Here is a 27,744-nt window from a genome sequence, read left to right on the forward strand (position 1 = left end):
ATTTTGATTCAATACAGATCATCAGTCTCATTTCATAAAGGACTAGAGAAATTGGCTAATATTTACTGGAGAGAAGCTGAAATTCCGAGCATGTGATGATCAAACATAATTAATTTGATATTTAATTGTCGATTAATCGTGGCACCTCCACTTCCAACTAAAGCCTGCTTGACTGAGAGAAGTTATTGTCCAGCAGATGGTGGTAAAGGACAAAACCCTCAGCAGGTTCTGTTTCGTCCCCCGACTCCCCTCACTTAAATAATGTCGACAATAGTGTGTCCTTTTATCCCCAATACATGCTGATTTTATGATTTGTCTGAAGTCAAATGACTCTTGCTTCAGTCTATTTCTTGATCCTTTCCCTGGGATTGAAGGTCAAACGCAGTTTCAAGCGTACAGCCACGAACTGTATAGTATGCCGTTAAATGAAAACCCTCGGAGTCAATTTTCACAGTAACAACTGCAATAAATCAGAGGAGTGCCACCGGTGAGCAGAGTGTGCCTCTAAACTCGGGCTCGCCAGCCGTTCCCAGCCAGCCTAGTTAGATCAGTATTGATTCTCTGTCTCACTGTGATGCCGCAATAACATTTGACCTGTGAATGCTGAGATCACAGCATCGCCCTGACATCAACAGCGGGCCGAACCCTGAAGCAGCCGAGGGCTTTTACAATGCTGCTTTCTCCACTCACTTGGCTATGATACATAGAGTACACCTTGACACCAACCACACTCATTCACTTTATTAGGTACACTTGCACAACCTTAGCAATCCTAGAGTCATTCGGAATCAACAATTCCATCTTTACGCAACAATAAAGATTAGGTTTGGGTGGGGCTGCTCGATTATGAAAATTTACGATTATTTTGGGCTGGCAATCATTGAAATCCTGATTATTCAAATGAGCATTTATTTCTGGGTACCAAAAAAAGACAATGTTTAAATGTAAAAAAACATTAGGACACATTTCTTTGAAATACTATAGCTACACAAGTTCCCTTTGAACCAAACAAAACTTATAAAATTTGTTATTTAAAAAAAATATATATAAATGGTGCAAATCCATAAATTCAACTATTGTTTCCTTGACTAAACAAATTGCATTGGATATTAATGTGTATTAATTGTACAATTATGCTAATTTTGTAATTGTAGAGTATAATAGTAATTGATTTTCAACTAATTGCGCAGCCCTTGATTTGAGTGAACAATGTTTATCAATATAATTGGATTCTTGTATTTTGGTCTGTTTGATGTTTACAATCTGATTAAAATACATGAGGAATTATTTACCGGGTACTTGTTAGTTAAGTAGTTTTTCCACTGAATAGCTACTAAAGCAAATATTTGGAGTTCTACGTTTTAGTCAAATTCTCCCAAGGTAACATTCTTTTACCTGAGTACAATGTTTGGCTTTTCAACTCAGCCTGGAATAAAAGTACACAGATATAAGAAAACCCTCACACCAAAGAAAGTACTTCTATTTATTTATCACTGTTTTCTTTGTGCATTTGAGTACGTTTCCCGTCAAGGTCAAGTTAAAGTTAATTACAACAGGTACTCAACCTGAAAAAGCACACATTTTTAGTTTCATTACCATTTTTCTGTAAGACAACACATTCGCACTGACATATACTGTGCTGCTAACGTACTGTTGCTGCTGCTGTTGTTGTGACTTGCGTCTTTCCACATCTGAGGAAGTTACATCATAGAGACCGATGAAATGATAAGAATGCTCAGTTTTTAGTGACATTCTGAACTACACTGTAACTAACTGTTCACTCGAATATAATGCCTTGTGTAGCCCAATCTTGTAGCCAAAATGAGTGGCAATGTATGTTTTTTTCTTTTTCTTTTATATTGTGAAAGCTTTCATAATGTTGCGGGGATACTCAAACACAAATGGACAAAATTCTTTCAAGCTCCGATGTTAATCAGCCTCATTTTGAGGGATTTATTGCATTGTGAGACGCATCAATGTGATTTCATACAAGAAATGATAGTCTTTGTTACAGAACGATTTAAGAGTCCTAAAATCCGTAACAGAATGATCAGAATACAAAAATATACAGTATATAGGGTGCCATCTCATGTATTGCATGTATATTGAGCCTATCCCAAAATATAGCCAGATGAGAATTTGAAGAAAGACAGTCAGGGATTCAATTAATTCACCTTAATCTGTTCTTGTGTGCATTTGTACAGAAATCTTACAGACAAGTCATAAACAAGTCCCACCTTTATGAGAACACAATCTTAACATGTGGGTATCATTTAAAACAAGTACACAAATAGAATTCCCCCCCAATAGACAAATATCTAATCACCATTATCGCAGATGTCATCTCCACTTTGACATTTATTGCTGGTCCATGTCACAAAGGGATTTTCCATTTATATAAGATAAACAGAATCAACATGGAAATAGTTAATATGTTCTAACATGTATTTAAGTTTTGTAAGGAGTCCCAGAAGGCCCTGCAGTGATGTTTTCCATTCACCACAGTAGAATGTGTCATACTGCATTTCCAGCCAAGGGTGTGTTTACAAATCCAGCTTGATGACCTGGTCTGTGCTTTGCCATGTTTATGTACATAAACCATACAAAAACAAAAAATATGGGCTACCCTTGAAAAGGTTTCAATCAGAAGACGGAAACTGACCAGCGATATTTTGTGGCACTTACTTCCTTAACAGTGATGACTCTGCAAAGCCGAATTGAACCTCCTACACTCGCCCCGACATGACTCAACTTACTCATCGTGCTGAACAATAACTTGATGAACACACCCTTAATTGGCATCCAAGCTAATTACACAAGGTGCAGTACCATTATTAAGTGTATCTATTTCAACACCATTCTGTGCGGTGACAGTGAAGCCCTGCATATTTGCAAATTTGCCTGTTTAGCTTGCTTCCATTATTTGCTTAAAAGGTGCCGAACAAAGGCAACAACTGTTACATTTGTGCCGTCTGCTGGCCGCTTGGTGTCAAGCAACTATGTTGACGTTTCATTTAGACACAAGTAGTGCTTTGCTACCATCTTGTGGCATATATAGGTATTTACAAACCTTTTTTTTTGGGGGGGGCAGATTTGCAGGGTGGTTCACTGTATTCCAATGAAGAGACTCGTTGATTGTGAAAAGAAGCATATTGATTTGAACCTGCTAATTTGAATTTTCTCTCCGCCGAGGTACTGTCACTGTCCTCTGGCACCCTCCTCCTCAAAGGCCCTGTTGTCATAGTGATGCTGTTGTCTCTCATGGTCAGAGTTCAGTGGGTCGGTTAGTGGGACTTCATACATGGCCTCCCCGCCCGCCACTGTGATGACGGTGACCTCTTGTAGCGGAGCTCGGGACATGCTTTCCTTCTCCTCCTCCTCAACTCCGAGAGCCTTGAGGATGTCACATTTGCACATGGGGCAGGTCCTTTTCTCCAGCAGCCACGGTTCGATGCAGGCTTTGTGGAAAATGTGATCGCACGTGAGCACGGTCACCACCTCGCCCGCCTTGTACGACTCGATGCACACGGCGCACATGTGCGAGTCGCTCGTCGTCTCCTGGTCGTCTCCCTTCAGCGTGCGCACTTTGAGGCAGCCGATGGCCTTCTTGGCCGCGGACTTCAGCTTCTTCTCAGCTCGCCTGTGGGCGCGCATGTTGTAGAGGCGGTTCGCCGAGATGAACAAGAAGTATGCCACCGAGGCGGCTGTCACAATGAAGAAGGCGATGGACATGAAGTAAATCCAGTAGTTGTCCATCCAGGGGCCATGAGGGCTGCCCGTGTGGATGATCATGCGCACTTCTGTACCGTTCCTCACCAAGCCAGCAATCTCCGCGCCTATAATGTTGCCGGTCATGATGGAGACAATTTCCAGAGCCTCAAAGTGCGTCATTTGAGTGGTGCTGTTGCTGCTGCCGTCCACATTGTACACCACCACGGCGGATGCTCCTTGACGTTTGGCTCCGTTGATCTTCTCGCTGAACGTACAGTTTCCCCGTTTGATCAGCGCTATCCAGGGGAAGGCGCTGGCATTATATGCAGGATCTGGGCCGCAGCCTTTGGGATCTCCCGTGGGGAGAACGACAACACCCGCGACTTCAGCGAGTGGCGAGTTTCGGCCGAATATGCCGCACTCGCAGTCTTTCTCCACAGTCTTGTTGGGGCTGATGAAATAGTTGACTTCCACCACAGCAGTCCAGAAAACCATGGAGGCTGAGCAGTGAACAAGTCCAAACAAACACAGCAGAAGCAACAAGGCGCCTTGCGTCTTCTTACCCATGGTAACGCTCTTCTTCCAATTCAAAACAACAGGAAGGGCTCAGCTAGGCGCTTTAGCTTCTCCAACACGCCTTTTTCAGTCCTAGTTCCTGCTTGGAGGAGGCACGGCAATCTGAATACAGCCTACCTGCTACCGACAGTAATGTGATACGAGCCGTTGGGTAACATAACACGAGCTGCGCGTCAGCCGTTCACCTCTCCTTATCTTCCTGAACCTTGAACGCTGCGCACTTTCCGCACAGGGCAGGGTACTGCGATTCAACAAGTTGCAATACACAAAAAGCACACACCTACCTACACTATCCCTATTGCCAAGGTAAAGAAGGCGCACTGCGATAAGCCCGCAATAAGGACACTTTCCTGTACACGGGTCCGAACCGCAAAGCTGCTGTGTTTGAGTCATAAAACCGGCTGACTTGTGTAACCACGAGCAAAGCAACTCAACTGGTTATTCTTGTTTGACTTGTTTCCTTCCCTGTTTTTGTGGTGGAGGTGAGTTCTGTAAAAAGGAGGCAGAACCCGTTTAATTTGAGTATATTGCTATATTGTCATCAAAATGTTTCAAAGTCACTTGACTAAAGTAATCATGACTAAATATACACATTTAACTAAAAGCTTTGTCATAACAGACTGAAGGGATGGAACAGAGTAGCGTCATAGTGTCATTGTATCACGTGAGAGCACAAGACACACACACACACACACACGGAATAATAGATGTTTCCAATGACAAATGAGATGGAGAGGTTTCCTGTCACAAGTATTCTCCTGGTCACACTCACTAAACTGGAGCAGCCCAACAACAGTAGAGCAGTGTTAAATATTTCAGTCAAAGGGTAGATTTAAGTAAATATATGTCTCAGTGTATTCATTGTTTGTATAGCTGGAGCTGACATTTTGTGATAACAAGAACAATTAGAAAGTTGGGACCAGTGAATTCCTGATTATTCACCTTTGAACGGCTGGATGGTAACACATAGTAAAACTTTTATCGGTCGATTAAAAATATTTAGGGTGTTTTTTCAGGCCCTATTAGTGAATGAATACATATACTGTGTATACATGTTCATATTTGGAGCAACAGAAGCTTATTCTAAGGACTTTGGCTTTGGGACCAGAGGGTGCAGTTCAAGTCCATCAGTCTGTTGTCTGTTTCTCTCTGTGGTGCGCAACAAAATACATACAGCCATGCTAGAAATTGTATTTCCCCTTGAGGGGTCAGTGCAGTAGATACACGAGTACAGTTAAAACAAAGATTGAGCGGTTTCTTTAGTAATACTGCCACCTAACGGATAAAACGTATAGTGCAGGATCTCAGCAGCAATCACACGCAGGGAAACCACATGTATTATGAATATTAATAATGATCAACTAGCCATTCATGGTTAAATCAAACACAAAACTACATTACCAATTGTTTGTCAAAATATTGTATGCTTGTAAATATGATGAATGTATTTGTTTTACACATTTTACTAGTGGATTAAGTCCAATTGTGGTTAAAGATATGTTTACTAAGAAAGAAACTGGCCTAAATTTCACCCACAACCCTACAATTGAATATATGCCAATGAGCTAAATACACACAAGAATTCTGAACTATGTAAACAACATTTAAATGAAAAGACAGCTCAAGACACTGGATCAAGGTATGCCATAAAAAGGCATTCGTCATTTGACTGTACAGTATGTTGTTGCTGACTGTGTGGAAAATCGGTATTGTGGTCCAACTGGGCACGTAGGGTGCAAAAGGGCAATCGCAACTTGTTAGCAACCAGCACGGGGCCATTGTCCATTCAACTACGTTGGTGACTCAACAATTTGACATTGGACATAAACGTGAAAGGCTTACAGTCAAAGGCCGCTGACATTTTTTCCAGCAACAGTCACACCAACAAGATCTTCACTTCACCTAATATGTAAGTTTTTTTTTTTTTTAAGCGTGGGAGAAGCAAGTACTGTGAGAACATGCAAAAACCGACTGCAAGACACAAATGATTCCCAAGCGTCCATCATGCCAACTCTAATTACAAAACAATACATTTCTATCAATTCATAGAATCTTAAAGTTGGGGTTAAATTCAATTAGGCCACACGGGGGCGCCATTTGCCGTCTAACAAAACTTTAACTTTCATCAGTTTCATGTGCCTTCCAATGCAGTAAAGTCAGATAAAATGAACATTTCAATACAGTAAAGTGAGCATATAGTGAAAGCATAAGCATATAACTTTAATCAGTCATTAAAAAAAAAAATAATGTACACGGGTCATTCCAGATTTGAAGGACCATTTAGGGACCAACATTTGAAAAATTGAACAATCATGAAATCATGCTTTGCAATGTTGTCAAAACGTGCAGCTCACGCTTAATTCTTGCTGGCTAAAAAAAAGTAACAGGGTTAAATAATTTAAATAATACCCAACTTCAAATCACAACCACTATAATGTCTGTGATGAAGCAAATTTTAATAATTACAAAGAAAAATATGCACCCCCCAAAAAAACAGCTGATTCAAAACAAGTATGTTTCCGTATTTTATGCATTTATTAATTGAAATGTCCGGGGGGCGGTCCTTCAATTCTGTAATGACCCACACCAGTCATCATCCTGACATTTCTGTTTCATCATAAATAAAGCTTGCAAAGCACGTGCGAAATATAACCAAAACAACTTACCACTCGTTGTCTGCAGTGAAGTATAGTTTGCAGGTGCAATGAGTCCCCTCCGTGAATGCTTCGTGAATGCGTGCATCGTCAAGCAACTGGGGAGCGCATAATCACCCAGCAAGTGGATTCAGGGGGGCAACATGTCCAAACATGTCTGAGATAGTGACACCTCACATTAAAGGGCTCCCTCTCGTCTTTTTGCGGCGGAGTCACCCACAGGAGCACTTTAGGACGGTGGCTTTTAGACTATTTTATTCTATCTGCAACAGTTGATATGCTCTCGTAGCAGATTCGTTGCATTGAACACATGCAATTATATTCGACCGGCAAACTGGTCAAGAGGTCTCCTGCACGTTTAATAAATTGAAAGCAAACAATGCACAGTGGATGGCGACTATTTGGGGACATCCAAACTCCACTAACAAAAGTTCCACATCAATTGATGGCCTTTTTGCACATTATTCATACGCCCCATGAGCCTTTGAAATGTGGGCGGAACTTCAGTTAGCGCAAAACCGGCCTTTTATTTCTAAGGGACTTCATTTAGTAGGAGCGCCAGTTGTTGGAGCTTTTAGGAGAAAAACATTTTAATCTCTTTTAATGATAATCTTGGAGGGTAAGGGGATGACAGAAACTACAGTCATGTCTCACTACATAAAGTGTTGATTTGGGCATGATGAATCTGAAAAGCTCTGATGGGTATAAAAAGACAGTAATAAAGTTGATCACATTTTTTATACTTCTTTAACTTAAAAAGCTTCAGAAGTATCTGCAGCCAAACCACTTGCCACTGCATGGTAACCACATGACCGTGAAGATTCATGCAAACAAGCTTTGTTCGATGTCATACATTCTTCAACATCATATGAACATCACGACTTAGATCAACTTCAGGCGCTCGCTACAAATATTAGAACGATCAGCTTCAATATTTTTAACTTTCGGAGAAAAGGCACAGCTTAGTCCATCAAATCCAAAATATTGCAACGATTCTTCTAAAAAAATATATATACAGTCAACCATTGACATCTTTGGGCAATTTGGAGCAGTCAATCAGCCTACCATGCATGTTTCTGGAATGTGGGAGGAAGCCGAAGTACCCGGAGGAAATTTGCACCTGCAAACTCCACACAGGAAGGCCGGAATCATGCCCCGCAACTCTGAACTGCAAGGCAAACATACTACTCAGTGATCCATCGTGCCGCCCTGTTGCAATTATATATTTTTTCAAAATCATTTAGCCCTCTTTCCTACTTAAGTTGTGCAAATGTTTTGCATCGTTATTACATTTTTTGTACAGTTGATCCTGATTGAACACCTTCCACCCACTTGGTTGCAGTCTGCTCAACCGGAATGACTCACAACTCGTGATCCCCCATTCTTAGTAACAAAGCAGACCTTAAAAGATGCTTTCCCTCTCAAACACTCCCTTTCTTTCTTTCTCTCGCTCCCTTCTCAGCTTGTAGTATTTCCCCGCTTATGCAGAACACTTCATAAGCCTATATGACTTCTCGGACTCTTCTTTTTTAACTCAAATGGCCACGAATAATGTTGCAGCTCGTCAGAGCAAAAAGAGAAAAGATTTTATACCTTATTTTTTGGGGTTAGTCCTGTTCCTGTATTGCACCGTTCATCTTGTATCATTCACAGCCAACACATCCGACTGGAGTCACACAAGACGGGTGCGCCGTGCACTTGGTAAGTGAATCACATTTGCATTTTGGATAGTTTTACTGTTAAAGGATTCACACTCTGTATTTACTGTAAGTAGAAGAATAGACACGTGTAAAAGAAGTAACTGGTAAAAGTAGAAATACTGACTAATTCTTTTCTCAAGTAAAATTAAAGTACAAAAGTAAAGTTTAATTTTCACTATGGATCATAGCAGTGCAAAAATAAGTACCACTGCCAAGACCAAGATTAAACTAGAGTAGGCACAAGCCTCGAGACACAGGTTTTATTCTAAAATATTTATAGTAAGCTACAATATGTTGTTTGTTGTTGTAAGCCTCTGGAAAATGTTGCAACCTTTGTTCAAATTTGAGCTGTTTAAACATAAGACATTGACAAAATGCCCAATTATATATTTGAATACAGTTAAATACAACTCAACTGTCCCCAATAAATGTATTGGTTAAAAAAATAAAATATGTCACTGTGACATGATGCAGGTATATTTAATTCAGTGATTCTTTCACGTACCACTAGAGGGGAGGGAGCCCATGTACTCGTACCAAACTTTGCGAATCAATAGATTAGTGCAGTGACTCTCAAAGGTGTGGTATGAGTGTACATGGGTGCCCAGTAGTGGTATGCAAAAGCTCACTGAATACAAAAAAAATTACTTGTTTTGGTATGTTTTATTGGTGAAGTACATTTTTCTCTATTCAGGCACAGTCTTCAAGTTTAAACTGTAGATGTTACAATGTTTTACAATCATTTTGAGAAGAAAACCTCTGTCTTTTTAAATAGTATTTATTTGAATGAGTACAGTATTGTAGATGTTCTTTTTAAGTGGTACTTGATACAAAAAGTTTGAAAACCATTGGATTAAAGTCTATTTTGATAACTTGGCTCTACAGAAGAAGAACTACTCTTCACACAGATTACTTTGCCTCTTCTAATAATTGTGATGGTGCTTTATCCACACATGAACAGCAAAGTCACTCACTATTGAAATGCTATTAGCGACACTTGTCTGTAAGGATTTGGCTAATGTAATGTGTCGTAGGTATTAAGCGCTTCATCATAAATGTTTCGCCTCATTTTGCGCTTCAGATCGTAGTAATCGATTGTGGCTGCAGCAGAGTTTACGTCACTAATGCCCGTGTCCCACAGGCATGGAGTGGCATGGAATTGCAATTAAAGCATTAAAACAAAGATTTTGTTTAGAATTTGTTGCCTAGTTTACAATTTATGGGCCTCAGCCACCAGACAGGATAATAATACAATACAATGCACTTCATAGTTTAAAGGTTAATAAACCAACAATGCTTTAATAACAAAGAGAGGTAAATTGAGTTTATTAAAGAAATAAACAATGGGACCTTCTGAATACAAATGCAATTTTTTTTCCATCACTCAAAACCTCAGCGCAATCCAATAAAGTTATAATGGTTACAGTGATTCTCAAATTCTGGTATGGGCTCCCTCTAGTGGTACATAAAAGGATCACTGAATTAAAAAAAGAAAAAAAAAATCATGGACTCCAGCATAGTCCCGGTTCATCATCTGAAGGCATATCTATTTGCAGATTTTTTAAAATATATTATTTTAAATATATATTTTGGATTTTTTAATGGTTTGGTGGGCAACAATACGTTTAATCCTTAAGGACTGTTTTTGATTTTTTTTAAGATTTGGGTATATGTTTGTCCATATGCAATGCATTTTAATTGAATCATGATTGTACTGATTTTTTTATGTTCCTGTATTTAAGGCTAGTGTCATTCCACCCTGCAATAACCTACGCAGGTAGGCTAGAAGGAGAGGGTGGGAGATTTGTGCTTCTCTGAGAAGAGTGGATAAGAGTTGGGGTCCACACTGGGCTGGTCGCCAGTCATTTGTAGTGCACATATAGGGTTTCAATATGACCTCATTTTACTGTTTCAGAGGACGAGAACGAGACAGAGTGTATCGCACCTCAGTCGTCCGAATTCCCTGACGGCTTCTTCACCGTGCAGGAGAGGAAGGATGGAGGCCTCGTCATCTACTTCATGCTCATTTTCTACATGTTCTTAGCCGTCGCTATAGTCTGTGATGACTACTTCCTTCCATCCTTAGAAGTCATCAGTGAGCGTAAGTTGTGCGGACTGTCTAGCTCTAGTATGTGTGAACATCTTTTAAGAAGGTAAGGTCACTGACTGACTTGTGGCTCGTCATTGTAATAGCTTATTACAGGGTCCTGGGGTTAAGGTCAGGGTTCTGATTTTGCCTGTTTATTTCATATTCCACAATGGAAACATTAATCAAAACACTGTGTTTTGACTGCTTGGGCTGCACCAAACAAATCATCACAAAGAAAATTTTGGGGTCAACTTTCCCCTAATTAACTCTTCACTGTCTGCAATGTTTTGACCTTGCCTTTGCTTTAGTTTTAAGTTTATATGAGCTGAAAATAGACCAAAAGCAGAAAATAACTTTCACTACTGCAATTTCCTACATGTAAATCCCCAAAGATGGAAAAGGACTACTTTTGAAGCCCCTAAATTCACTTTAACACGTTGATTACAAAAGGAGAATAAGTTCCCCCAAAATGGAATCAAATACACAAATGTGTACATGCAAGTTGGTTTATTGTATATTTATGTTGTGCACTTACTAGCTACCCATATAATGATGAGTTAGGTCATGCAAGGATGGTTGTATGGTTGTGTACATGATTCTGTACTGTCTCAGGTCTGGGATTGTCTCAAGATGTCGCTGGTGCGACATTCATGGCCGCTGGGAGTTCTGCACCTGAACTGGTGACAGCCTTTCTGGGTAAACACAAAAGGGATGATTTTCATTAACATTAGATGGAATGTAAATTACTTTTTTTAATTATTTTTTTTATCTTTGCTGTGTCTCAGGTGTCTTTGTGACAAAGGGGGACATTGGGGTCAGCACCATAGTGGGCTCAGCTGTCTACAACCTCTTGGGCATCTGTGCTGCATGTGGACTTTTGGCCTCTATGGTAAACATCTTGCAGTTCATTCACACATTGACCCACTTAGTTGCTATTGTCAAAGTGTGATCTTTACACAAGTTGTAAATGTTGTTTTTGTTTCCTCTTGAAGACAGGACGTCTCTCCTGCTGGCCATTGTTCCGGGACTGCTTGGCGTACAGCATCAGCGTCGCCGCCGTTATTGCTATCATCTCTGATAACAAGGTGCACTGGTGAGCGAGCGTGAAGATTAATGATTGTGATTTCGAGGTGCTTGTAAAACACATTGGCCGTTGATTGTGCCTTGTCACAGCAAGAACACGAGTAATAATGAAAATACATCACAGACGCTGCTCACTTTTATGACAGTGGTAGCACAAGTAATAATGAAAATCCATCACAGACGCTGTTTACTTTTATGACAGTGGTAGCACTGTAGTACGATACATGAATGTCTTTTTTAAGATTCCACGTTTATCATTTGTGTTTCTACGATCAAGATATGAGATGATAAGATTTTAAATGCAAGTCATCAGCAAGAGTAGTTTGAGGTTTTTGACCCCTGCAAATTTTTAAGTGTTTGATAACTCTGAGTTCAATCACACAATAAGATCCTTCATGAACATAAGTTGCAGCCTGTTCTAACGAGATTCAATAGCCGTATCTACACATGATACATTTACTTTGCCCCCAACTGAATTAGATGTTGCAAATGCAGTCATGCTATTTTCTCATCCTGCTCAAACTGGACAAATTTCAATTTCATTCGACATACCCTGCTTTTATTTACTCTTATGTGACATCAACAATTTGGCTATTTTCATGAAGGAACGGAACCTCCCACTCATAAGAATTGAAATCTGGGAGGGGTCTCGTAATTGATTAATCACTCGTTAAGAATTTTGCCAAATGTGTGGAATTCATTCTTGATTATTATTGAAGCAACTGAGGCAAACTGGAGTGCAGTGGTTTCTTGTTATTTGTGGAGACAACTCATTGAATATTCACACAAGTGACACCCGGCAATAAACATGTAAAATGGGCTTTAGATGCCCTTTTATTACACAGCCTGACTAAATGAAACTTCACTTCAACATTGTTTCCATGACACAAAATAGAATCAAAGCAATACTTACGTATATATCTTACTTTCCAGGTACGATGCTGCCTGTCTCCTACTGGTCTATGGCGTCTACATCATTGTCCTGTGCTTTGACCTTCGCATCAGTGAGTTTGTCCTGAGGAAGATCAGTCCTTGCTGCGCCTGTCTGGGTAAAGCCTCAGGAGAAAAGAACGAAACGCGACCTCTGATGGGCCTTTGGCACGACGACACAAGCCTGCGAGTCCACAGTCGCTCCAGGACAGACAGTGGGATCTTCCAGGATGACTCGGGATATTCGCATCTCTCCCTCAGCTTGCATGGCCTCAATGAAATTCCTGATGGTAACAGCTTATACAATCCTAACAAAAGTTTGACGATGAGATGCAGAGGATTCGTGACCAGATATAGCTCACTGTGGCTGAGCTCCACATATCCTGTGTGGAGATAAATGTTTCAGCCCTCGACTGGTGAAGGCTCTGAAATACTGTACAGTTTAACACTATGCCTCTACAATTCAGTCCTACATAGTTGGCATCTTCAAACATGTGCAACAAATCCCTGAATTCATTTAACCTAATTGTGTCCAATCAATCTATGCGCAGAACATAAAGGTGTGTTCTCTATGCCCGAGAGCGACTTGAAAAGGATCCTTTGGGTTTTGTCTCTACCGATCATCGTCCTTCTTTTCCTGACCATCCCTGACTGCAGAAGGAGGTTCTGGAAGCAATGGTTCATCATCACCTTCTTCATGTCTGCCGTGTGGATCTCAGCTTTTACTTACATTCTGGTGTGGATGGTGACTGTTGTTGGTAAGAGGTTTTATTTTCCCTCGAGAGCCTAAAATGAGAATGCACACTTTGTAGTGTAAATTATGGATCACGGTGTTGGGAACTTGTGAGAAAACCCTCAGAGGGGAATCACATGTTGGTCTGCTGCTTAATTCCTGAGATGCCATCACCCTGGACAGATGGAATGGATGTGTGTGTGTGTGGGGGGGGGGGGAGCTTCAACAAGCATGTGCTGACCTCGCCATTGAGGATTACAGCCTGCCTCACCTCAGGGAACAGTCATGTGAACACTGGGTGAACACATAGAGCTGGCTCACGGGCACGGCTCCCAGAATGGCTTTAGTTACAAGCAAGAGTGCCTGGGAGGGGATGGCGTACTTCATCATGTGACGAGCATAATGAGATTATTATCCCGTAGTCATCAGATTGGCACTGATGGGAGGAGTCTTGTGAGAGAATCGACATGAGACCAAGCAGGTATAAGTCACATAACATAGTGTGGGATTGTTTTGTTGTTGTGGGTCAGCTGTGTACAGTGGCCTCACATAGGCTTATATTAAAGGGACAGTGTGTAGAGTATTTGGATGGGATTGTTGAGAAAAAGAAAACACTATATGCAATAAACATTTTTTTTATATAATCATAGGTGTGCGGCTATTTTGACATTTCTCTGTACATAAATGAGTTTGGAGATGGAGTTTATTTTGAAGTGCTGTACTATGATTTGAAGTTTTGAGATGTTTGAGAGGAGGTAAATAATTCTCATTTTATTTTTAAACAGGTGAGACACTGGCCATCCCTGATACAGTAATGGGACTCACACTGCTTGCAGCTGGAACCAGTATACCTGACACTGTAGCCAGCGTCATGGTGGCCAGAGAAGGTAAAACAAACTCTGATACAATTTGAGGTGCCAGAAAACTTCCTGAACTGCTTCCACAAAAGCTTTTTTTCAAACTCAAAATACAAAGTATGATCTTTTTCCCTTCCAATGCAGGCCAGATGATCAAGCGTGTCTACAAAGTGGTTCTGCAGCATTTGCTTCATTATGTGAACAATGAGAGTTATGAAATTGCCCTGAGCATCTGTCAGTTCCTGGCCAAAAAGAACGTTGCTGACCGATTTGAACTCTTATATCAAAGCACCACTGTCTAGTGAACTTGCAACTCTATCATAGGTTCCGAATTCACAGTCCTCCTATGCGTTATAATTGTAATTTCACTGTCAACCACTAGATGTAAGCACAATATTTAGTTTGACACTAAATCTTAGGTACAGTAATTTAGCTCACCATAGAATTGAATGTCGCTTTCAATCCTTATTTTTGCACCTGCAGAAAGCAACAGTTGTAGGCGCACTCATTTTAAAATGCATATCTTTGGGCACAATTATTTATGTATATTGCAAAATATGTTTATTCGTTAAAAAACAATAATTTATTTACAATGGGAATAAGCAGACTACAATGTTTTTTATGCATTGTGCTTACTCTCAGTATATTATGTTTAAATACGTTGGTAATATTTTTAAGAGCGTAACAAAACTGAAAAATCAAGTAATGCTATTTAAACATCCCTTGGGTAGATTCAAAAAACTAAAATGGAGAAGGAGACTATTGGGTATTTTTGTGAAACCAGTCCTGGAACTTTTCGCTCAGTGGCCTAGTAGTAGAGTGTCCGCCCTGAGACTGGAAGGTTGTGGGTTCAAACCACAGACGGGTCATACCAAAGACTATAAAAATGGGACGCATTGCCTCCCTGCTTGGCACTCAGCATTAAGGGTTGGAATTGGGGGGTTAGATCACCAAATGATTTCTGAGCGCGGTACCGCTGCTGCTCACTGCTCCCCTCTCCCCCAGGGGATGGATCAAAATCACATGGGGATGGGTTAAATGCAGAGGACAAATTTCACCACACCCAGATGCGTGTGTGACGATGATCATTGGGACTTAACCAATGACAATTTTTGACCCATTTTCCCTCAGGTAAAGCTGACATGGCCATGTCCAACATTGTGGGCTCAAACGTATTTGACATGCTGTGTCTGGGTTTGCCATGGTTCATCAAGACTGCATTTGTGGACACCAACAACCCCGTGGAGGTCAACAGCACTGGGCTAGTGTTCATATCCGTAACACTCTTGCTTTCTATCGTCTTCCTCTTCGTGGCCGTCCATGTGAATGGGTGGAAATTGGACTGGAAATTGGGACTTGTTTCACTTTTTTGCTACATTCTCTTTGCTACTCTGTCTATCCTATATGAGCTAGGGATTATTGGAAATAATCCTTTAAGACTGTGCAGCGACTGAGAAATGACCTCATCTAGGACCAAGTCATGTTTACCAAGACTCTTGAGAATATATTCCAAGCATTTTCCAACTTGTGCATCCTCACAATTAAATCAATGAAGCATTAGGATCATCTCAGGAAGAGGGTGACATGTACCAAAGATCACGTTCAACCAGGTTGCCACCACAATGTGAAACTTTCTCCAGTAGAGTCAGACATCTTATTTAAAACCTCATAAATGGAGAATATGTTTCGACCAGTGTGCGCAGAAAGAAATAAACAAATGGTGTCAACTTGCTTAGTTCTTGTATTTAAGCAGACACCAAAAACTGAACACTGTTATCAGGTTTTCCGAGCAGGATCTTATTGCCTGCGAAGAGGAAAGAACCATAAACAGAATTGAAAACTTTCCTCTTGCCAGTTGCATTATAATGAGCTCACAAGGCCACATGCACTTAACTGGACCCCACATCCCTCCTTAACAAACACTAACTTGACAATTAAAAAATGTACAGGCCAACTGAATGTTACTGCTCCTTGTGGAATGTCACCACACCAAAGAGGCCACGATAGGGCAGTATTAAGCAGTAATGTGTAACAGAGAAACACTGGGCTCATGATATGCTACACTGAAGACTTTGAACCAAACAGACTTTTATAACCGGCGGGTTTAAAAATTAAAATGTTTATTTGTTCAAACATTTTGCCACGCAATCAAAAACCAGGGATTACAAAACAACAGATAAAAGGACTCATGTTGTATATACTGTATTAACAGAAACAAATGAAATCTGCGGACGTGAAATTAGGTGACGCAATGTAATTATGTTTTTAAAACAAAACAAGAGCTTACTAGCAAACATGGCTCAAAATGTGGAAATGAGTGAAGCAGTTTCCTTGCAAAAACTTCTAAGCATTACGATCAATACGGACATCCACCTCTCGGCCATTGATCTTTGTTCCATTCATCATCCGGCAGGCTTTCTCTGCACTCTCTGGAGAATCGAATCTCACTGTTCCGCAGCCCTTTGACTTGCCGTTCTCCATCTTGATCTCTGCAAACATGACCTGGCCTGCAGCCAACAAGGAGAAGCAACAATTTACACAGTATTCCTCTTTATGTTTACGAGACCATCAAAGTGCCAGTACAAGACAATCTCTTGTATGCAGTACGAGTTTCATAGTTGGATTCTTATAAGACATTACATTTATAATGAAAGGCACGTGGCCAAAAAAGCACAAAACATACCGCAGTGACTGAACTTCTCTTTGAGCTTTTGCCATGTAAGTTCATAGGAGAGCTGGAAAGTAGAAATAAACACAGTTCTATTAGTTTATATCATGTGCAAGTTTGTACTGACTTTAAACAGGGACATAACATTCTTGTGAAAGCAAAAATGCCTGTAAAGCAAAACCGTGTTTGATATGTGATTTGTCTCTCCATTCTTTTTTTTGCTCCAGTTTTCACACAACTGCAAGCACCAGAGAAATCATGTAGGGTCTGTGATCTCTCCATTTCTGTTAACTTTAAGCCTGCAAACATCAAAATTCTAGAAAATGTTTTTTGTATCTTTTTTAGCTTTAGTTTTATTGAGACTTGTTAGAATATTTTTTAAAATATTTTTTCGTTTTATTCAGTATTTTTAGAACAGAACAGTACTAAAAGTTAGCACCACAGGCCCAATATGGCGGAATCCCCCCCAACTTACATTTCGCACAAATATCTGACAGCCAGCTTTGGACCCAAAGCCTCGGTCAGACATGCCCATGTGACTTGGGCTGCCAGCTCCAAAGCCGCGGTTCATGTCCATTCCTGACATTCCCATGCGGTCAAAGCCTGAGCCCATGCGATCTATCGCCATACTGCCCATCCCACCACCTGTGACGAAATGAGACAGAAAAGCTTAGAAAGAGAGCAAATCCCTCAGACTGGTAAATGAAGACTCCTGTTCCAGGCCTGCTTGGATAAATCAGGAAATTACGACATAAACACTGTCAGCTTTTACTCAGTTGTTATGATGTGCAGTCGAAGTATGTGTGATATTGATTTACTAAACCAGTCCAGTGATACCATTTGTACAGGAAGCTGGTGCTTTTATGAGCAACAATAACCTCAGGTTAGAGCCAATAAAATCATGACTAATATTGCAAAAATAGGTGCATCTGCGCAATCGAATCCAGTTTTATACTCGCACGTGGAAGCTTAACTGTCTAACACAAACAGTTTTCAGAATGATTTAGCATATTTCTACACCACTGAAAACTACATCAGCAATACAACTTTAAATGAATACATATTTGGCTGTGCCAGTTAAAACAGATTTTTTTTTTTAACACTAGATTGCACAGGTGTAAATTGAATGTTTGTTTGAGTTAGGGGTTAAATTGAGAAGGCTTCACCAGGCTGATTTAGGTGATTGCTCTGTGTGTTAATCTTCTGAGACCCTGGATAAGATAAGTGTGTACCTAATCCAGTCCCCATGCTCCCCATGCCACCACCGCCCATGCCTCCGCCAAAACTTCCACCTGATGGAGAAAATGCAGTTTGGGGCATGATGGGTTAGACTGCAGCATGTTACAGCCCAACGCCCAGAGACAGTCCAAGAACTGACAAGCTCACCTTGCACCCCCCCCCCAACCCCCCCAGAATTGGACTCACCCATTCCTCCAAAGGAATCTCCAAATCCACGATTCATTGGCATGTCGCTGTTGCCAAAATCCCGATCCATTCCGCCCATTCTCGACCGAAACATATCTGAAAGACAAGAACCGTAACCTTGACGGAAGCTATCACTGATCCGGAAGCCGTTCTTACGCTCAAGTGATCCTTTTCTTAGCACAGCAGCACAGCAAATACTCACCGTTCATCCTGCCCATTGCCATCATGTCTCTTCCTCCAAAGTTAACCAGGTTGGCCATGTTGTCCATGCCTCCAAACCCACCGCCAACACCCATTCCTGTTGGAACCGTCATCAGGAAACAATTTCAACTCAGCTCAAATAAAACATTCATTGACAAATAATGGTAGCATTTATTTTAATTTACCCCCAAGTCTGTTCATTCCACCGTAACCTGCCGCATCCATCCCTAAAAACATGGAGAAAATCAGTCACATTATGTTTTAAGTATTTGGGGATCAAATTTGTGGGATACTTATTGGTTAAACAATTAATTAGGGCTGTGCATGTCTCAGCCCTATACATAGTATGTAGATTGGAGAAAGTGACAGTATGTCCTTTTATATGAATTTATCATACAAATTTCAAACATGCCTCCTGGCCCCATGGAGCCCATGCCTCCTCCGCTGTTCAAATGGTTTGCATTGAGAGGCTGCCCTCCTGGTCCCAGTCCCATACCGATACCAGAAAGACCTCCTGAGGGGATAATAAAAAAAAAAGACAACATAATCATTGAAAACTTTACCATAGCTTCTTGCCATTGTGTAATTTGGGACCAAGACTTCCAACCATAACATTTCATTCCCAGAGATCTAAGTTGTGTGATGTTCTACTTGTATTTTTGAGCAGTGCATATCCCTTCCTGATTTTGAAGAACTTTAATACAGCAGGTAGATAGCAGCACACTCACGTGGTAATTGAGGTGTTTTTTCCATTGGACGATAATCATCAGGCGGAAGGGATCTATCATCCTGTCAAAACACAATACAATTTTTGACATTTCTAAGTTGGCTCAAATTTCTAAATTTGCTCAAATAAATCTCAACACCTCACCATTTTGACATGCATTTGTCTATCAAAGAGCATCTGTCCATTGAACATGGCTGATTTGTGAGTCAAGGAGCCACGAATAATGAAGTGTGTTTATTTCAGATTTTTATTTGCTAACACGTGAAGGATACAAATAGCCTGCAGAGCCTCCAGGGGCTGCTCAAAAGTCACTGTTCCCATTCCACGGCTCTTGCCATCCTTGTCCTCCTTCACGTCGGCTCTTTTTACCGCACCTGCCATGCTGAACACTTCCTTTAGCTTTTTCCAGCCTACCTTGAAATCAAGCTGTGACATAAAACATCATCATTTGGAGTCATTGTCCAATACCACCAATATTCTAAATACAAATATAAAAAATATATATATATCTTTGCATGTGCTATTTCGGTCACCCTCACATTGGCCACAAACACCGTGCTGCCCAGTCGACCAGTTTGCAACGCGTGCTTGATTTCAGGTGGAATGTTGGGGTTGTTGGCAATGGAGGGGGGGACGTTCATTCCACTAGATCCCACGTCCAGGCCCCGGGCTCCTTGGTGGCCTCCCATGCGCTGCAGCACACGCCGGGCATGTTCACCATCAGGGTCCTTGAAGGGGAAGCAGATAAACTTTTACTTGGAGGAGGGTAGACATGAAAGCTTGAACTAATCCAACTACTAAAAAAAACATCTGAAGTGTGTGGTTCTGTCGGACGCGAGTAGTATGTCTTGATTGGTCTGAAACGTGTGCGTACCTCCTTAATGTTGAGAGGTCTTCCATTCAGGTCATATTTATTCATAGTTTCTATTGCCTTGCTCACAAACTCTTCATCCTTGAAGTCCACAACACTGTTTAGGCAGGAAACAAAGACACCATGTTAAACTAAGGATAATCTAAATGGCTTCTTTTTAAAAAAAAATATATATGGCGATTTTTCTTACCCACAACCCTAACCAAGGGATAACACAGGTTGCATTCATGCAGAACAAAGGGAGAAGACAAAAAGCAGTTAAAGAATAGCAAGGCACTTGAACATTTGTGTCCATCACTGGCTTCAGACTCGGATCCGCGAGGGGCACTATCCTGCATGTTTTGGATGTTTCCCTCCTCCAACACACCCGATTCAAATGATAGGATCATTATCGGGCTCTTGCAGAACATACTGATCATTTGAATCGGTTGTGTGAGGGGGAAACATCAGAAACAGGCAGAATAGTGGCCCTCGAGGACTGAAGACTGACACCGGAATGCTTTATTCATTTTGAACTTCAGTTATCATACAAATTTTCTTTAGATGTTTTGCAGACCAGTTTTAAAGATTGTATTCATTTCAAGCAAATAATATGCATCCAAAAAGTATTCATTATAAGATTTATTATAAGAGAGGCAAACTGACATATTTTATGCATTTACGCTGTGAAAAGTAACCACATACGAAGATAAACAATATTTCATGATCTTGCAAAAGTTTTATTCCTTTGAGACATTTGGAGATTTAATGGTCAATCAGTAAACAAATCACACAATCCACATGTCCCTTAGGAAAATAGTCAAAACAAACTACCTTTTACACCGATTGAAATAACAGCAACAAAGGCAAAAATTGGAGGAGGAGTTCATAAAGCTACTTTCCAAAATTCAACAGGACATCTCCCTTTCAAGTAAATGTCAATCATGATCCAACTATCAGGCTCTAGAAGCAACTTCCAGTTCTCGTAAGACCCAAAGGATCAGAACCTTCAAAAGCACTTGATTAAGGAGAGCCTGCTGAGGGCATTTAAAACCTGGTGCAGCAAGTTGGCCACATCACTTACCCTTGACTTTCCTTCTGCATCCTTAAAGAGCTCCACGTATGTAACCTCCCCGACTACATGAGACATACACAGGAAAAAAATACCAAACAAAGAACAAAAAGGAATGTAAATCACCAAGTCATCGAGACGCCGTCGGCCTTGGCAATGCCGCTAAATCTGGAGATGTCCCGTTAATGATAAAACAGACCAACATCCCACCAGATAACACCATGCCTTTGTGGGCAGTCACCGAGACACCCAAAGACACACACAGCCACATCCAACCTGGGAAATTCAAAAAACTTCAACATTATAGATCGGGGTGGTCAACAGATTCCATTCGTAGCAAGTGAGCTTTAAGCCTCTACGAAGCATTTCGTGAAAAGTAAAAAGGTTCATACACGTAGTCAAAGTTGACTCTGCAACAGATGCAACAATGTCATACAGTCATATTCTACAAGACGTTTGAGATGAGCTAACAAAGCATGTGATGCAATGTCATATCCATCATTTCTCTCAGCATATCATGCCAGTCTGCATTAACACAAGCCAAAGAATATTTAAACTCCATTGCACAGAAGGCTACTTTCCTGCTATGTGAACACAGTACATCCAGAGAAAGGTTGGAGCTTCTACAACTACTACTACTACGAGAAACAAGACGATTCATCTGCTAACATTAAAGATGGAAGTAAAGTACAGCGTTGTAATGCTGAGGTTGCAGAAAGAGATTAAAGGCACAATCCCAAAGCAAGGACCGCACTTACCTTGATCACGCATGAGATCTTTAATTGCCTGCCATTTCATGTCATACGGGATGTTGCTGATGAACACCCGGTTCTTTTGACCACCTTTCTTTTCGCCGACATATTTGTCTTTATAAGGATGGTAGCGGCCTCCTCTTCGGCTTCCGGAGGAGGACTTCTCTTTACCTTCATGTTTCTCTTTAGGGGTTTTGGGGTCCTCAGCATCCCTACAAAGACATTGAGGGGGAAAAAAAACTATTAGTTCACCTCTGAAATTACTTGAACAATCGCCTCAATATTTTGGGGTCTATGGAGGGTCGGTAACAAAACGCAACCAACTTTATGACTGTGCAGTTGTAGGTCCTGAGGTACTTTGTAGATAGACACTAAACCAATACTGTTCAGCATTTAGTTATCAAATTGTCCTTGAAAGGGGATCCCTCCATCTGTGATCGTTTCTCAAGGTTTCCCTAATCTTCTCAAACATTTCGCAACGTGATGACAGTAAGCAGAGATCGGCGTGGATTTAGGGGCGTTTTGAAATTAAACGCCTGTTATTGTCAACCCAAGGGCCAAATGTTTAATCCACAAAAGCATTTAACGAATGCTAAATTTGAGAACATGTGGATTTGCAATCATTGGTCGTTGACCCGTTACGATGTCGAGGGCCATTGCAAATATAAATACTGATGCATACTTTTTGAAGACATAATGCACTGAAGAATTGTTTACAAATTGATTAATAAACTGTTTGCAAATCAACCATAAGTATTACAGCGAGTACATTATACTGCATGCCTATGTAACGGACCGTCTCAGCTAACAATGGTTAGCATCACACGGAATCCATTTTAGCTTAGCTTCATACATTCGGTGAAGATCGGTATTAAACTCACGTCTTGATGCCATTGGGTGTCTCGGGACCTGTGTCACTGTTTTCCGATTTGACGGATGCAGTGGGCTCCTCTGGCTTTGGCTCTTCGTCGGGACAAGGGATGATATCTTCCATGATCGTGCAGCTTTTACTTGCAAAACACAAGATGCCTTGACGCACTTTCAAATGAGACCAGGTTGACCTGCTCTCGTCTCGCGAGACTTCCAGGGTCCCGAGTCTTTCGGATTGTTGCCAAGCAGTGCGGATGAAAACGTTGATACTATCTAATCAAGAAATTAAAGATACAATTATTACAGAATCCTGTCTGATTACTATTATGATTATGATTACTATTATTATTATTCATTATTATTATAGGTTTAAAAATCCACCAAATTTGCAAATACTTGTATGTTAAAACCCAAACTTGCAAATGAACTGACAGTGGCAAAAGCATATTAGTAAACTTGGTCATTGGTATTCAAACATAGGACAGTGGTACTGTCTGACCACATAGTTAGAAAATACATCAGATCACATCCAGCTAAAAACATTAACAGTGATGATTAAATGCAGCATAAGAAGACTGGTCATAAAAATGGTGTGTTGGTAATGAGAAGTTGAAGTTAAGAAAGGTGTCATTATTACCATCATTTTTTTCAAATTTAGGGAAACTGGGATTCATTTTAGGGACATTTTAGACCATGAACAGTAACATACAGTTGGTTTCGCCTTTTACAGCACAGCTTCTATTCATTTGGCAAAACTTTGCAGTGCTATAATTATTCCTGTCCCAGAAATTATACTTGTGTATAGTCAAGATGATTCTAGCATTTCTGAATACAATCTCATCCATCCATCCATTTTCTGAACCGCTTAGTCCCCACGGGGGTCGCGGGCGTGCTGGAGCCTATCCCAGCCGTCATCGGGACACCCTGAACCGGTTGCCAGCCAATCGCAGGGCACACAGAGACAAACAACCATTCGCACTCGCACTCACACCTAGGGACAATTTGGAGTGATCAATCGGCCTACCAAGCATGTTTTTGGGATGTGGGAGGAAACCGGAGTGCCCGGAGAAAACCCACGCGGGCTCGGGGAGAACATGCAAACTCCGCACAGGGAGGGCCGGAGGTGGAATCGAACCCGCACCCTCCTAACTGCGAGGCGGACGTGCTACCCAGTGCACCACCGAGCCGCCCTGAATACAATCTCATATTGTAAAATGTGTCAAGGTCTGTGCAGCTATAATTCAAATTGTCAGACATAAAGTTTATTTGCATTGTATTTAACGCATTGTACTTAGTCACTTACTGTAAATAAATTGCCACAACTTCAGTTTATTGCCATGTCTCGAGTTGACCTGTGACAGAGCAGAGTAGTTAACCTTTAACATAACATTTGCATTAACCTGTAAGCAATATCAGTTCAATAAATAAACCTTTTCTTTACTTGGCAGTTGGCAATGTATACACATTCATAAGATTGATTGGTCTCATTAACTTCTGAAAACAAACTCAAAAATTATATATATTTCTTTCATTTGGAGTTATGATTACATCTGTAACTCGAGCTTATCAACCGTTATCATCTGGTCAATGGATTTTTATAATAACCTTATGATTACTTCACAATAACATTTTATAACCTGACTTTAAACAAGGACACAGCATAACTTACTTCTTTTTTAACTGAGATTAATAAACAAACGCCAATTGCAAAGTAGCTCTGTTCCCTGAAGGCATTAATAATTGCTACTGCCAATTATTGCACATTGCCATTACCGATTCTGTCTTTGAACTCTTGGGGGGGAGATTACAACACTGTAAAAGATACGTGATATGAGGTTAATTAGCATTAAAGGTAAAGTACAACCTGAGATAAAAGTCTAATAATCTTTATCCTTAAGCTCCATGAAAGCAGGACAGTCTTTATGCAACAGGTTTAAATTTCCCTCAAACAGGTGAAAGAACTGCTTAAGATATAGAACAAAATCAACCAGATATGCAATTATGCATGTTTGAATGACCATATCTCATTTGTCATCTGCTGTATTGGATGATGTTAAATGATACGATCGTATTATATTACTGTCATGTTTTTGAATGAGAAAAACTGCCCTCCATAACGGTGTGCTTTTTAAAAACACACAATAAGGACACATTGAACACAATCTAAATTACCGTAATTGCCGGACTATAAACCGCACCGGATTATAAACCGCATCAGCTAAAATTCAGGGATATTTCAGTTTTTTTCTTCCATAAGCCTCACCGGACTATAAGCCGCACGTGCACACGAGTTTTTTACAAAGAAAGACAGTACATAGAAAGCCTTTTTAACGTTTTAATAACATACTTGAACATGTCTTTCTAAACATTGCCTGTGACGCAGCAGTAGTACCGCAGCAACGCGGAAGTGTGCACGCGAGTTATTAGCAAAGAAAGACTGGACACAGAAAGTTTTTTTTAAAGCTTTAATAACATACCTTAACATTTCTTTCCAAACACTGCCTGTGACGCGGCAGTAATACCGCAGCAACACGGAAGTAACACAGCAAAGTCACTGAGACGCGGCGGTAACACAGCAGCAACACGGTAGCACAGCACTAACAGGGCTGGTTAAAAAAACATACCAGTAAAAGTAAAAAAAGAACCGTCTTCATCTTCCTCCTGTGCACTGAAACCATCGAAGTCTTCCTCCTTAGTGTCCGATTGGAATAGCGTTAGACATCCTTCGCCTCACACTTTCTCAGTCTCTCTTTCGTCGTCGGTTTTATGCATTTCTTCGAGTGTGAAGAGGGTCTGTTCATGCTAATCTTATTCATGCACGAAGCGCTAAATTACATTAAACTAGCGAGCAACATGTATAGCTTAAAAGCGGCATCATATGCATTTCTTTTGTCCCCCATAATGACGGTTTGTGTATAAAAGCTTCCTGTCTTTGTGTGAATGCGGGTGTGTGCGTGATGCGCGAGACAATCAAAACACAAACTGGCACGTCTTCTTCGGCGCATTATCTCTTCTTCGTCTGTCTCGTTCTTGCTTCCTGCTAGAGCGCCCCCTGGAGACCGGAGGCCGTAAAAATCCATAAGTACGCTCCAGAGTAGACACAAGATAATGTCAGCAACATCGACTGCCTTTGGCTTAAAAGCGGCATCATATGCATTTCTGTTGTCCCCCATGATGAAGGTTTGTGTATAAAGGCTTCCTTTCAGTAATGTCCGTCTTGATCGCGTTCTGCGTGATGCGCGAAATGTAAACACAAACTAGCACGTCTTCTTCGGTGCATTCTCTCTTCTTCGCCTGTCTCGCTCTTGCTTCCTGCTAGAGCGCGCCCTGAAGGCCGGAGGCCGTAAAAATCCATAAGTACGCCGCGCCGCCATTTAAGCCTCAGGATTCAAAGTAACCTTCTGAATAAAATGCATTAAAAGTTCACATTCATTACAACTTGTTTTTGGTGAGCAAAATGTCAGAAGAATTGAATTTAAATGCTGATTGATTGGGTTTTAATACAATGCAGATGGTCCAAACAGCGCCACTGCTTTGTGTAATCTCTGAGTGACATGGCAGAGTAAGAGAAAGGGTTTCGAGCACAGGTGTCAAACTCAAGGCCCGGGGGCCAGATACGGCCCGCCACATCATTCTATGTGGCCTGCGAAGACAAATTGTGCTTCAAATTCGTGTGTCATTACTGGAATTGCAAATTGTCTTCACTTTTAATATCTTTTTTTTTTAATATTTGACCAGTTTTTACTCATCTGATTTGAAAACGAGTTATTTGTCAGTTTGTTTTGTAGCTTTTACTGTATATAATAGTGTTGAGAGTAAAAGTGATCAAGTCATCACAAAAATCTTATGTAAACCGCACCTGACTATAAGCCGCAGGGTCCAAAATTTGGGAAAAAAGCCGCGGCTTATAGTCCGGAAATTATGGTATTTTAAAAAATTCAAACTTTAATTCACTTTTCGTTCTTTTCTTCCTACAGGTAAACATGGAGTCTTCTCATTGCTTCAGTAACCCTTACTAATATTAGGCATCCTTCGCACAGGATAAAGAATATATGCCTGCCTGTGAGTGTTGATATCTGTCCACATGTGTTGCTTCACTATTTGCATTCACAAATATGTTGCTTAAAAGTTATAACACCCCCACATCGATTCTACATGCTATTTGCTAGTCCGTTTATGAGGTTTCCTATGATCGCTCAGTATTACGCTAGCAAAGCCTATGTTGTTTCAAATACACAATATCAAATTCTCTGTTTTAGTGAGTTTGACAGTCAACTGGGAATGGCAAAAGCTTGAGGCCTAATTTTTTAAGAGAATCATATATATAAATTAGTCTGTCACTATATATACACAAATATATACATATATATCCTTTTTTGCATTCTTCCTTTTTGTGTCCACTTCAAAATGAAAAATGGAGCTCAGTTTACCACTTGTAGACTCTAATTTATTACATACAGAACAATGACCATTTCCCAAATGTATTTCCTTATCCTCAGATCTGAGTCACTGCACCACTACGGCAAAAAAAAAAAGTCTCAGAGCTGATATAAACTTGTACTGCATAACAGCATAACAGATGGTCGCTTTCATACTGACTGTTGTAGCCAGATAACCTGCAAGTTTTCTGCCCTTTCTTCACTACTGTAAAAGCACTCTACTTCATCATAGGCTCATCTGCCTCATTGGGTCTGAGAGCATTATCATTATCATCAGTTCAAAACAAACATTGCTTGATGAATATCGAGGTACCTTTGCAGTATTTACTTGCCAGGCACAGTGAGAGGCAGCATTTCTCCTGCAGACTAAAGCGTGACTTTCCTCTCTCATTTTGGTGTAGTCACTT

The 27,744-nt window shown here is 40.7% G+C and overlaps 3 protein-coding genes and 1 long non-coding RNA gene across 5 annotated transcripts in view; 1 reads left to right on the forward strand and 3 right to left on the reverse strand.

The window, feature by feature from the left end:
• LOC125966829 (uncharacterized) overlaps nucleotides 1–7,459 on the reverse strand; it is a 151,519-nt gene extending 144,060 nt beyond the window's left edge. For both annotated transcript variants that reach the window (XR_007480549.1, XR_007480550.2), the window contains exon 1: nucleotides 6,954–7,459. This is a non-coding gene — a long non-coding RNA (uncharacterized lncRNA). The remainder of the gene's footprint in view (nucleotides 1–6,953) is intronic.
• Nucleotides 1,923–4,704, reverse strand: LOC125966828 (E3 ubiquitin-protein ligase RNF128). Its single transcript, XM_049717302.1, has one exon. The coding sequence runs from the start codon at nucleotides 4,276–4,278 to the stop codon at nucleotides 3,199–3,201; it is 1,080 nt and encodes a 359-aa protein (XP_049573259.1). The 5' UTR covers nucleotides 4,279–4,704; the 3' UTR covers nucleotides 1,923–3,198.
• Nucleotides 7,460–8,348: 889 nt separating the features above from the next.
• On the forward strand, nucleotides 8,349–17,327 carry slc24a5 (solute carrier family 24 member 5). Its single transcript, XM_049718762.2, has 9 exons — nucleotides 8,349–8,642; nucleotides 10,557–10,742; nucleotides 11,343–11,426; nucleotides 11,516–11,619; nucleotides 11,723–11,823; nucleotides 12,747–13,033; nucleotides 13,295–13,501; nucleotides 14,262–14,363; nucleotides 15,465–17,327. Exons 1-9 carry the CDS (start codon nucleotides 8,480–8,482, stop codon nucleotides 15,785–15,787), a joined length of 1,557 nt encoding a protein of 518 aa, XP_049574719.1. The 5' UTR covers nucleotides 8,349–8,479; the 3' UTR covers nucleotides 15,788–17,327.
• Nucleotides 16,437–27,743, reverse strand: myef2 (myelin expression factor 2). Its single transcript, XM_049718768.1, has 19 exons — nucleotides 27,651–27,743; nucleotides 24,202–24,250; nucleotides 22,910–23,171; nucleotides 22,035–22,240; nucleotides 21,289–21,341; nucleotides 20,416–20,423; nucleotides 20,229–20,322; nucleotides 19,894–20,082; nucleotides 19,627–19,780; nucleotides 19,499–19,548; nucleotides 19,356–19,416; nucleotides 19,040–19,141; nucleotides 18,813–18,854; nucleotides 18,629–18,724; nucleotides 18,427–18,522; nucleotides 18,234–18,293; nucleotides 17,477–17,646; nucleotides 17,017–17,068; nucleotides 16,437–16,840 (listed from the first exon to the last, which is right to left on the reverse strand). The coding sequence occupies exons 1-19, from the start codon at nucleotides 27,726–27,728 to the stop codon at nucleotides 16,677–16,679; spliced, it is 1,986 nt and encodes a 661-aa protein (XP_049574725.1). The 5' UTR covers nucleotides 27,729–27,743; the 3' UTR covers nucleotides 16,437–16,676.
• Nucleotide 27,744: the final 1 nt, after the last annotated feature.

This window comes from Syngnathus scovelli, chromosome 4 (assembly GCF_024217435.2).
Source record: "Syngnathus scovelli strain Florida chromosome 4, RoL_Ssco_1.2, whole genome shotgun sequence".
In the NCBI taxonomy this organism is placed as follows: domain Eukaryota; kingdom Metazoa; phylum Chordata; class Actinopteri; order Syngnathiformes; family Syngnathidae; genus Syngnathus; species Syngnathus scovelli.

Bases quoted from the DNA above. Each gene is read 5' to 3' on its own strand.
- LOC125966828 (XM_049717302.1), bottom strand. From the start codon at position 4,278: ATGGGTAAGAAGACGCAAGGCGCCTTGTTGCTTCTGCTGTGTTTGTTT.
- slc24a5 (XM_049718762.2), top strand. From the start codon at position 8,480: ATGGCCACGAATAATGTTGCAGCTCGTCAGAGCAAAAAGAGAAAAGAT. The intron at 10,743-11,342 runs GTAAGTTGTGCG...GTACTGTCTCAG, and splicing joins CTTAGAAGTCATCAGTGAGC to GTCTGGGATTGTCTCAAGAT. The intron at 14,364-15,464 runs GTAAAACAAACT...ATTTTCCCTCAG, and splicing joins CGTCATGGTGGCCAGAGAAG to GTAAAGCTGACATGGCCATG.
- myef2 (XM_049718768.1), bottom strand. From the start codon at position 27,728: ATGAGAGAGGAAAGTCACGCTTTAGTCTGCAGGAGAAATGCTGCCTCT. The intron at 18,855-19,039 runs GCATGTTTGAAA...CCATGTTTTTAG, and splicing joins GGGCTCCATGGGGCCAGGAG to GGATGGATGCGGCAGGTTAC. The intron at 18,523-18,628 runs GTGAGTATTTGC...CTTGTCTTTCAG, and splicing joins GGCAATGGGCAGGATGAACG to ATATGTTTCGGTCGAGAATG.